Raw genomic sequence first — 12,500 nt, 5'->3', positions numbered from 1 at the left:
ATAAAAAACAGCTATTTGATAGATACACACATATATTTATAATGTGGAATCAATTACCCGGTATTTTTAAATTATAATTAAAAAAGCAATTAAAATAACATAGGAACTACCTAGACAAAAAAATCACGACTCCATCATGAAAAAATCTTAAATAGATATTTACAGGTATGTATGTACTGCAGAGCAAAAGAGATTGTATAATATATATGTATATATATATATATATATATATATATATATACATGCACATATGTACATATATGTATGTATGTATGTATATATAGGTTATATATGTGCATATATATATATATATATATATATATATACATGTATTGTAGGTTGTGTTACTCAACATTAGAATTGGTGGAGAAGGGAACACAGGCGGAATTCTTGGCTTTAATTCTTTCGGTTCAGTTCTGTTCTACAAAACACACGGAAAGCCCTCAGGAAATCTCGGAGGGTTGCCAGAAACATTCTATATACAAATTTACAAAGGTTGCCAATTTATGAAATAAGAAGGCTGTTGCCATATTTGAAAATTTGGAAGGCTGGGTCGCGTTGAGTGAGACATTGGCCGATACGGTGCAGGTGTTGACCCGAGACACAGTTGGGCTATTGTTTAAGTAGAGCTCTTGACCTGAGGCGCCGAGAATCTTTTGTTATCAAAGGGCGTCGTCAAGAAAGGTTGGTGAGCTTGGTCACCGAATAATGGAAGTCCCTTGGGAGACAGTAGTCTTGTCGTTGAAATCACATCTTGTAGCATATAATGCGTGCCCGCGTGTGCATGCTAGTAACGAAGTGTTGCATAGTTGAATACATAGCTGATAACAATATGGCGAACAGGGAAATTCCTCATAGATATATTGGGTACAGTCATAATGATGGCGTGGACCATTGTCCACCCTATAGATATATAGGGCTCCATCGAACATTATATATATATATACATACATATATATATATATATAATATATATATACATATATATATATATATATATATATATATATATATGCGTGTGTGTGTGTGTGTGTGTGTGTGTGTGTGTGTGTGTGTGTGTGTGTGTGTGTGTGTGTGTGTGTGTGTGTGTGTGTGTGTGTGTGTGTGTGTGAGAGAGAGAGAGAGAGAGAGAGAGAGAGAGAGAGAGAGAGAGAGAGAGAGAGAGAGAGAGAGAGAGAGAGAGAGAGAGAGAGAGAGAGAGAGAGAGAGAGAGAGAGAGAGAGAGAGAGAGAGAGAGAGAGAGAGAGATAGAGAGAGAGAGAGAGAGAGAGAGAGAGAGAGAGAGAGAGAGAGAGAGAGAGAGAGAGAGAGAGAGAGAGAGAGAGAGAGAGAGAGAGAGAGAGAGAGATAGAGAGAGAGAGAGAGAGAGAGGGGGAGAGAGGAGGAGGGAGGCTAACTATGAGATTCCAGATTCACGATACTTCGTGGTACAGAACTTTAGAATTTCTAACATCTTAAGTAGAGAGCTGAGACCAACTAGTCTGATTTAGGGATACATAATACATAAACAACAATGAAAGTCAATGGAGTATTTTATATGGCCACTAAAAACAACAACAATATAAGACGAGAGAGATAAGAGGGATGAAAACCGAGGCACCATCCGGAGTGGGAAACAGGAAGTCAAAAGCTGGCGGCAAGGGAAAGGTGCATGACCTAGGAGCTTCAGCCACGCCTGATTGGTCTTGCCAGCTATACGTCCTCTGACGCGACCTACCCTTATCTTATCTCATTTTATTACACTTTTCCTTGTTACTCTCACTTTTGGTATCATCATTATAGCTATTGTCAGACAGAGGTTTGGAATTGGTGGGTGAGGGTTGAGGAACCTAAGAGTTAAGCCAGTTGTTGTTTGCGGATGACATTGCTCTTGTGGCTGAGAAAAGACTGAAGTATTAGTGGTAGAGGTTAAAAGGATGTGCGAGAGGAAAAAGTTGAGAGTAGATGTTATTAAAAGTAAAATGACGAGAGGTACAAAGAGTTAGCAGGGTTGCAGGTTGAATGTAAGAGACTGGTAGAGAAAATGTAAAAGACAGTAGTGAATAAAGAGAAGAGGGGGTCAGAGATGCCTCTTTATCTTAAGAGGTGCTGAGATAGAATGGGTGTTAAATGGGTTTTAGATGTGTATGTAAAAGATGTGTGCTTTGACTCGGCCATCTCTTATAAAAATAAAATGTTCTATGGTATGTAGTTATGTATCATATCTATCATCATATACCTCGTGTTCATACTGGTACCATTTATCATTTTGATTACACTGTTATATTAGCTTTATCATTTAACTATTCGATTTATGTTTTTCTCAGTGTATCATATCTGTCATCATAGCTGATACTGTTGATTGTATTGGTATCATTATAATTTTGATTGCATTTATATTTCTACCTTTTTTGTTTCATTATTCGATTTATATCTTCTTCAAAAACTGGTGTTGTGGTCTGCCGTTGATTTGCGCTTTTTTCTACCAATCGTCGACTTCGCCTAGTGATAGTGTCTGGTCTTCGGCTCCTCCCCCTCCTGGTTGGTTCTGTCATCTGATTGGGAGCCGTTGCCATTCTCTGTGAATTGAGATCTTGTCATTGGCTGTTTGGGGTGTCTGTCCAGGTTGTACGAAATGTTGGACAATGAGTGGTTCCTGTGTTGTGGTGTGACCTTTCCTTGTGGGCGGAGTCCACCAGGAATCACTTCCGTCGACTGTGATGATCACATTATATCTTTGCTTCTCTGATTCATGTTGCTTGTTGTCTGAATAAATACAATCTCTGAGAGTTTCCTTGGCTCCTAATCCATGTTTGGCACCAACACTCTCAAAACTATCATATGAAGAGAGACTAGCAAAACTTGAGCTACAAACATTAGAACAAAGGAGAGAGAGGAGATTTGATAGCTATTTACAGAATCAGGAAAGGCATAGAAATTATTGATAGAGAGGATCTAATAAAATGGGATGATAAGAATAGAAGAGGACACGGAAAGAAAATCAAGAAAGACAGCTATAGAAGAGATGTGAAAAAAACAGCTTTTCTCACAGAGTAATAGACAGTTGAAACAAGTTAGATGAGAAAGTGGTGTGTGCAAAAACAATACATGAATTTAAAAATAGTTTAGATAAACTGAAATATGAAGACGGGAACCCATGAGCATAGCTCCCCTTCCCGTAAAATACAACTAGGTAAATACAATTAGGTAAACAGACAGACAGACAGACAGACAGACAGACAGACAGACAGACAGACAGACAGACAGACAGACAGACAGACAGACAGACAGACAGACAGACAGACAGACAGACAGACAGACAGACACGCACGCACGCACATATATATATATATATATATATATATATATATAAATATATATAAATATATATATATATATATGTGTATATATATATATATGTATATGTGTGTGTGTGTGTGTGTGTGTGTGTGTGTGTGTGTGTGTGTGTGTGTGTGTGTGTGTGTGTGTATTAGCAAAACTTAAGGGTTTCGTTTAAAGGAGATATTTTTGTCTTGTCGTCATTATGAGCTACCACTCATCTAATTGTCTTTTGAGTGTGACGGACGTGTCAGTGTTGTTTGACCAGAGCTTGAATAGAGCATTCTAATAGCGTGAGCGTCTTTCCAGGAGAAACAGTAAGAGAGGGCTCTCCTGGCTTCAGGCCACATCATATCTATCAACTTTGTGACCAAAACCTGTGGGTCAAAACGATTGGAGCTAAATAATACTCCTTTAATTCCTTGTGTTTCTTCCATCACATTCACTCTTATTTGTCCTCTGGGTTTCATCAAGTTATTAACAAAGAAATCAACTCAGTACCCATAGGATTAACCCGTTTCCTGTGCGGGTTTCATACATATGAATTAAATCACCTGGTGGATGCCTCGAGCAATTCGTAAATAGCAATGAATTAGCTAACTAAATCAAATTGTGAACGATACATTTTGCAAAAAGTCTCATCCTATCTGGTCACCTCCTCGCCTCAAAAAAGAAGAAAAAAAAAAAAAAAAAAAAAAAAAAAAAAAAAGAATTAGGAGGAATGTCAAGCGACATGTCCACGTAAACGAGCCTTGGTGCGTCTTCATGAAAGGGACCTCGAGGTTCCGTCCACATAGAAAAAAGTTCAATAGATCGCTGAAAAGCTCTGTCATTTGTACACCTAAAGAACTGGTACCTGAACCACAATGCGACTGTTAAGATTTTTTGTTCCTCTTTATGTATCATAAAATTACACGACAACTTTAGTTCTTTTTTATAATTCAGTTAGTTATATAAAAGATAAATATGGGATAACAGAATCATGAAGGCATCTTCTAAAGACTATTTGAAAAGAGAGAGAGAGAGAGAGAGAGAGAGAGACAGACCCACACAAAAAAAGGCGGAGGGGGAAATCCCATGGAAACCAGCTCCGAACCTGACTGCAAGCGACCAAAGAGGGTGAGTGAGGTTAAAGTGAGTGAGGCTTGACGACCAGGTATGTATATATAAAAGCTTTCGCCGGTGAAAGCAGACACACTAGACCTAGGCCGGCCTGCGCAACACAACAAGTAAGCACTTGATCAACGTCCTAGATTCTTTCATTCTTTGCATTATATGCGGCTTCCCTCTTGGAGGATTACGTGACCAATTCTGTGATTTTTTTTTAACCTACAGAATGAGAGCCATATGTGTACTACTCGTGTCCCTTGCCTTGGTGATGGGCAAAAAAAACTCAAGCCTGGGAAAGGTAGTGATGACAATGACCATGAAGGTGGACGTGGTAGTGATGGTGGTGGTACATCCAATACTCGACTCCTTGGAGGACTTCTGGGACATGGAGCACACTCAGGAGTTCATGCTGTCGGAGGAGTCCACGGAGTGCCTCCTGTCGGAGGAGTCCACGGAGTGCCTCCTGTCGGAGGAGTCCACGGAGTGCCTCCTGTCGGAGGAATCCACGGAGTGCCTTCTGTCGGAGGAGTCCAAGGAGTGCCTCCTGTCGGAGGAGTCCACGGAGTGCCTCCTGTCGGAGGAGTCTCCGGAGTGTTTCCTGGCGGAGGAGTCATTTCACCTCCAAGCGGTAGCTGCCGCTACTGGTGCCAGACTCCTGAGGGAGCGGTCTACTGCTGTGAGGACGCCAACCAACCAGCCGATCCCATCGCTTCACAGATCATCAAGGGTGGTCAGTGCCCACCCGTCAGGAAATTTTGCCCGAAGTTTCACGGTCCTCCCGAGACCTGTTCCAGCGATGGTAGATGTCCTGGTCTCGATAAGTGTTTGCTTCGACAGATGCCTTAGAGAGCACGTGTGCAAGCTTCCTATTTTTTACTAATAAGTCATCTCTCCTTCTTGTGACATTTTTATATTCTTTTCCTTTTCACTATCGTAGCTCAAAGAATTTTGTTGTGAAAAATGACTGACAATTTTATTCGAATGAAGAATAAAGCCTCGGTTACTCCACAGATGAATAGAATTGTGTATCAGAACAAAATATGAGCTACGCTTGTGGACTTAGGTATCTCATAACCAGAGCCATGACATATTTGTTTCATATAGTCGTTACTGGTATGAAGCTTGGGGTAGACGGAGCTTGGAATCAGATGAAGTAGTCACCTATGGGGCGAGTGGCAGTCAGCGGTATTAAATCGGAGTTCTCGTTAAACTCAGGGAAAGGAATTGAAGCTGGACTGGCTACATTGACACACAAATTTGTTTTGTTTTGTTTCATTTTGTTTTATCTTATTATTATTACTATTATTTTGTTGTGTTTTACGCAGGCACTTGTTAAATGACATTTATAAAATAAATGGTTCTTCATATCTGTGTTTCTCTCATTCCGGGATCATATTATTTGTATAGAGTCGCATGGGCATCGGTTATAGGAAAAACAAACAAACCTTACTCTGTGTTACCTTTGCCCTATTTGTTTAGGCAGCCATGATAAGTATTCGCATGGGAATCGGTTATAGGAAAAACAAACAAACTTCCTCTGTGTTACCTTTGCCCTATTTGTTTAGGCAGCCATGATAAGTATTCGGTGGGCTTCATCATCAGTCTACCCAGATACAAGGTAAGATCAAAACCAACACATTAAAGTGGTTTCTGTGTATGGCATGTAAGAATATTCAAAAGACGTATTTTATCTTCTCTGAGAGAGAAAACATTTCTTGTGATCATATTCCTTTTATTACTATGCTTTTCCGAAACTATATAGAATTGTCTGACGTAATCCAGGAAGAAAATGGAAGGTAAGCCATTGCAGTTAAAGAGTGAATTTTGACAGTCTGATTCTGCTTCACAGTGTTGACGTTAATCAAGTTGAATAAAATCATCTGACGCTAGACAGAACAAAATAATAAATTGGATCGGTGTGCATTTCTCACGCGTCTGAATTGAGTTATCTGGGATCTAACTCATTCTTGTTCGAAAATTTACCTGAACAGATTTAAGTTGTTTGACGTTAGAATAAGATTTATAAAATACAGCACGAGTGAATGTGACCTCTTCGAAAAATAAAATAAACCATCTCATGTCACCAAATCCTGTGTCCGTCAGCATAGTGAAAGCCCCAATCAAGATGGTCAAAAACGCTCAGCCTAATAACGCCTCCTCGTACATCGAGACGCTAAATGTCTTTCGTCTTTCACTGAAATAAGACCTCAACCGATATGTCGCAAGGGCTATAATCATTTCACTCATTTTGATTTTCGGAAAATTAAATATTATCTTAATAATGAAAGAAAGAAAGAAAAAAAAAACAATGGTGTCACCACACATAAAATTTATCTCATCATAACCCATAGATCGGTCATACGAGCTCTGAGCTCTCTTCTGGGAGGAAAATAGATGTCGATCACGGGTCCAGCACGTGATCCAAAGACCAAGGTGAATACACACACACACACACACACACACATACACACACACACACACACACACACGCGCACACACACACACACACACACACACACACACACACACACACACACACACACACACACACACACACACACACACACACACACACACACACACACACACACACACACACACACACACACACACACACACACACACACACACACACACACACACACACACACACACTAACACGTATACATACATACGAGTGGTTTCCTGTCAGCATGTTTTATCACTGTAACTCATTCACTTTGATTGTCGAGATTAGGTATTGAACTATTGGTTTGTTCTCTGCGGTGAAGAGTCGACTGGTAACATTATTAAGGTTAAATATTTTGATTACCGTCGTCTATTGGTTAAAATTTTTAAATACTTTATCATTTGTTTTTGTTTTGTTATCCTTTGTCTGTCTGATTTTCATTTATTATTAGTTATATGTCAATTTATTATTATTTACTATTTACCTGTTTGTTTATTGTTTAACTATACCTGTGCATTTATTTATGTATTTTATTTGTTATTTACATTATTATAGTTTTTATTTATTATTTTATTATTGATATTTTTTTCGCATCCGACCTAGATATGGATCAAAAGGTCTCCTGTCGGCATGCTCCGCCTTTGTAATCCTCTGTAATACTAACATATGACCCCTCTCTCTATCTTCTCACCCTTCCCCTCGTATCTCTCTCTCTCTCTCTCTCTCTCTCTCTCTCTCTCTCTCTCTGTCTCTCTCTCTCTGCCTCCCTCTATCTCTGCCTCTCTCTCTCTCTCTCTCTCTCTCTCTCTCTCTCTCTCTCTCTCTCTCTCTCTCTCTCTCTCTCTCTCTCTCTCTCTCTCTCTCTCTCTCTCTCTCTCTCTCTCTCTCTCTCTCTCTCTCTCTCTCTCTCTCTCTCTCTCTCTCTCTCTCTCTCTCTCTCTCTCTCTCTCTCTCTCTCTCTCTCTCTCTCTCTCTCTCTCTCTCTCTCTCTCTCTCTCTCTCTCTCTCTCTCTCTCTCTCTCTCTCTCTCTTCTCCCTAATTTGTCCTTCCCTCTTACCTTGGATTTGGAGAGCTAACCATTCTCAAGAAAAAAAATTATTTGTTGGATTCTTTTGAACATAAAAGTGTCAGGTACAACTGGAGGCCACGTGAACCTTTTACTTCATGGCTTCAAGTGTTTAGTTACCAGAATCTCATTGACACACTCACTGTGGCAGATTTCTATAGCAAATAGCTCTTCCTTCCTTCATCAGATTTCCTTAAGGCTTTTCAGTGTTCCTGAAGTCACTATCACCCTTAGTTCTCTTCACTTGATAATTATAACTATATTTATATGTTTGATATTAAGGATGTATTGATTATTAAGTCATGTAACTAATTTAGGGTTCTATGTATTCAATCGCAATTTTGGTATCTTTAGTACTTTTACTGTAAGAATGAAAATGGACTAGATCATTACATTTTTTGAAAACTGTAATATCTTATAGAACATTTCCAAAAGTTTGAAAATGTTGTTCCATCTTCATACCAGTTTAAAAAAAAATCATGACAGAAGTTGTCCGTCCCCTCACATGCAGCAAGGAACAAGTCAAATGTATCACTAACGTTATTGTAAGTCTAAACTGTACAGGGATAGAATAGTAAATCTTACTCACACTATCTCATATTTTAATGATATATAAAACTAAAGGTTTGGAAACGGTTTACAGAAAAGAAATTACGTTCACCAACATCTAGTCTAACTTTACTCCTACTATTCTACTTTTCAATAGTATTATTAGGCTGAGAGGAAACAATTGCCACATCTGTTGGTAATCAGTACAGCTGCCGGACATCTAGCTCCCTGTTCCAATTTGGTCAAAAATAGACAACCCAAAGTAGACGAAATTCGATCAAATTAGGTACGAGAAATGCGGACAACGAACTCTGTTGGAGTTTTCTTTTGTTTTGGAATTCATAGTGATCTTCTTATTTCACCAAGTTGTTGGTAATGGCAAGTGGTTTTCTGTCTTTTATTCTATATTATTATATTAAAAAACTTGATAGTAGATTTGCTGGATATGATGATTAGAGAATAAATCCATTGCTAAGGGGCACATAACTGTATATTTCTCAAGTCTGTCAAATTTTGGGTGATTTTCGAAGACTGGAGAAATGTACTAATGAATCATTTGAAATTTAATATAAAGACAAGAAAATTAAAAAGGATAACAGAAAATCTAGAATTAATCAAATAATGAATAGATTTGGTCATATTCTAAAAGAATGATTGCCTTGATGAGAAAAAAAAAAAAAAAAAGAGACCCTTTGAACCCTTTAAACATGCGTGTGAATCCCGTAGATTTTAACGTTTTATCATTTCCATATATTTATGGTTTGTGAGTTATTTCTACCATAAACATCTAACATTTTCTTCGATTTTTTTTGAAAATTATAAAAAAACAGCGATTAGAGAGATACAATCATATAATGATGAAGTGGCATCAATTACCACGGATTTTTTCAATTCTAATTAAAAAAAGCCATGAAAAGAACATAGGAACTACCCAGAAATAAAAATCACGACTCCATCATGAAAAAAATCTTAAATAGATATCTACAGGCATGTATGCACTGCAGAGCAAAAGAGATTGTATAATATATGTATATATATATATATATATATATATATATATGCACATATGTACATATATGTATGTATGTATGTATATATAGTTTATATATGTGCATATATATATATATATGTATATATATATATATATGTATATATATATACATGTATTGTAGGTTGTGTTACTCAACATTAGAATTGGTGGAGAAGGGAACTCAGGCGGAATTCTTGGCTTTAATTCTTTCGGTTCAGTTCTGTTCTACAAAACACACGGAAAGCCCTCAGGAAATCTCGGAGGGTTGCCAGAAACATTCTATATACAAATTCACAAAGGTTGCCAATCTATGAAATAAGGAGACTCTTGCCATATCAGTTGAAGGGAATTTAGAAGGCTGGGTCGAGTCGGTTGAGACATTGGCCGATACGGTGCAGGTGTTGACCCGAGACACAGCTGGGTCCTTTGTCTAGTAGAGCTCTTGACCTAAGGCGCCGAGAATCTTTTGTTATCAAAGGGCGTCGTCAAGAAAGGTCGATGAGCTTAGTCACAGAACCATGGAAGTCCCTTGGGAGACGGTAGTCTTGTCGTTGAAATCACATCTTGTAGCATATAATGCGTGCGCGCGTGTGGACGCTAGTAACGAAGTGTTGCATAGTTGAATACATAGCTGATAACAATATGGCGAACAGGGAAATTCCTCATAGATATATTGGGTACAGTCATAATGATGGCGTGGACCATTGTCCACCCTATAGATATATAGGGCTCCATCGAACATTATATATATATATATATATATATATATATATATATATATATATATATATATATATATATATGCGTGTGTGTGTGTGTGTGTGTGTGTGTGTGTGTGTGTGTGTGTGTGTGTGTGTGTGTGTGTGTGTGTGTGTGTGTGTGTGTGTGTGTGTGTGTGTGTGTGTGAGAGAGAGAGAGAGAGAGAGAGAGAGAGAGAGAGAGAGAGAGAGAGAGAGAGAGAGAGAGAGAGAGAGAGAGAGAAGGAGAGAGAGAGAGAGAGAGAGAGAGAGAGAGAGAGAGAGAGAGAGAGAGAGAGAGAGAGAGAGAGAGAGAGAGAGAGAGAGAGAGAGAGAGAGAGAGAGAGAGAGAGAGAGAGAGAGAGAGAGAGAGAGAGAGAGAGAGAGAGAGAGAGAGAGAGAGAGAGAGAGAGAGAGAGAGAGAGAGAGAGAGAGAGAGAGAGAGAGAGAGAGAGAGGAGGAGGGAGGCTAACTATGAGATTCCAGAATCACGATACTTCGTGGTACAGAACTTTAGAATTTCTAACATCTTAAGTAGAGAGCTGAGACCAACTAGTCTGATTTAGGGATACATAATACATAAACAACAATGAAAGTCAATGGAGTATTTTATATGGCCACTAAAAACAACAACAATATAAGACGAGAGAGACAAGAGGGATCAAAACCGAGGCACCATCCGGAGTGGGAGACAGGAAGTCAAAAGCTGGCGGCAAGGGAAAGGTGCATGACCTAGGAGCTTCAGCCACGCCTGATTGGTCTTGTCAGCTATACGCCCTCTGACGCAACTTACCCTTATCTCATCTCATTTTACACTTTTCCTTGTTACTCTCACTTTTGGTATCATCATTATAGCTTTTGTCAGACAGAGGTTTGGAATTGGTGGGTGAGGGTTGAAGAACCTAAGAGTTAAGCCAGTTGTTGTTTGCGGATGACATTGCTCTTGTGGCTGAGAAAAGACTGAAGTATTAGCGGTTGAAAGGATGTGCGAGAGGAAAAAGTTGAGAGTTATCAAAAGTAAAATGACGAGAGGTACAAAGAGTGAGTAGGGTTGCAGGTTGAAAGTAAGGGACTGTATAAAGTCGTAATTGTATCTAAGACACTGCATGAAGCAGACTTGGAATTTAAAGTGGATAGAAACTAAGAACATAATTGTGCTTGAAATAAAAGCATTGAGAAAGATGATAGGTGTTACAAAAAATGGACAAAGTGAAGAATGTAGAGATGAGGAAAGAATGAATGAGGAAAAACTAGCACTTTGTAAAACGGATGTGGTTGAGGGGAACTTGAAAGAAAAAAAAAAAAAAAAGTGGACGGATAGGGTAATGGGGGTCCTGGCTGGGAGAAAAAATGACTGTAGAACAGGGTAGATAAAATATAAAAGACAACAGTGAATGAAGCGGAGAGGGGTTCAGAGATGCCTCTTCATCTTAAGAGGTGCTGAGATAGAACGGGTGTTAAATGGGTTTTAGATGTGTATGTAGAAGATGTGTGCTTTGACTCGGCCATCTCTTATAAAAATGAAATGTTCTATGGTATGTAGTTATGTATCATATCCATCATTATATTACTCGTGTTTATACTGGTACCATTTATCATTTTGATTACACTGATATATTAGCTTTATCATTTAACTATTCGATTTATGTCTTTCTCAGTGTATCATATCTGTCATCATAGCTGATGCTGTTGGTTGTATTAGTATCATTATGATTTTAATTGCATTTATATTTTTATCTTTATTGTTTCATTATTTGATTTATGTCTTCTTCAAAAAAATTGGTGTTGTGGTCTGCCTTTGATTTGCGGTTACTTCTACCAATCGTCGACTTCGCCAAGTGACAGTGTCTAGTCTTCGGCTCCTCCCCCTCCTGGTTGGTTCTGTCATCTGATTGGGAGCCGCTGTCATTCCCTGTGAATTGAGATCTTGTCATTGGCTGTTTGGGGTGTCTGTCCAGGTTATACGAAATGTCGGACAATGAGTGGTTCCTGTGTTGTAATGTGACTTTCCTTGTGGGCGGAGTCCACCAGGAATCACTTCCGTCGACTATGATGATCACATTATATCTTTGCTTCTCTGATTCATGTTGCTTGTTGTCTGGATAAATACAATCTCCGAGAGTTTCCTTGGCTCCTAATCCATGTTTCAATTCAGTATGCTGGACCGTCCTAAGTCTGGTAAATGGCCTGGGCGGTGCACCATTGTCCATCACTGCATGGGAGACACGCCCGAGGGAGCA

General features: G+C 38.9%; 1 protein-coding gene across 1 annotated transcript; it reads left to right on the top strand.

Moving 5' to 3' along the window:
- The first annotated feature begins 4,521 nt into the window (after positions 1-4,521).
- On the top strand, positions 4,522-5,793 carry LOC143019148 (uncharacterized). Its single transcript, XM_076174841.1, has 2 exons — positions 4,522-4,547; positions 4,654-5,793. Exon 2 carries the CDS (start codon positions 4,666-4,668, stop codon positions 5,272-5,274), a length of 609 nt encoding a protein of 202 aa, XP_076030956.1. The 5' UTR covers positions 4,522-4,547; positions 4,654-4,665; the 3' UTR covers positions 5,275-5,793.
- Positions 5,794-12,500: the final 6,707 nt, after the last annotated feature.

The sequence above is a fragment of the Oratosquilla oratoria genome, chromosome 36 (assembly GCF_046742065.1).
Source record: "Oratosquilla oratoria isolate Oo_2021 chromosome 36, ASM4674206v1, whole genome shotgun sequence".
In the NCBI taxonomy this organism is placed as follows: domain Eukaryota; kingdom Metazoa; phylum Arthropoda; class Malacostraca; order Stomatopoda; family Squillidae; genus Oratosquilla; species Oratosquilla oratoria.
The sequence above is the reverse complement of the archived record's forward strand: the minus strand, read 5'-3'. Positions and strand labels throughout refer to the sequence as shown.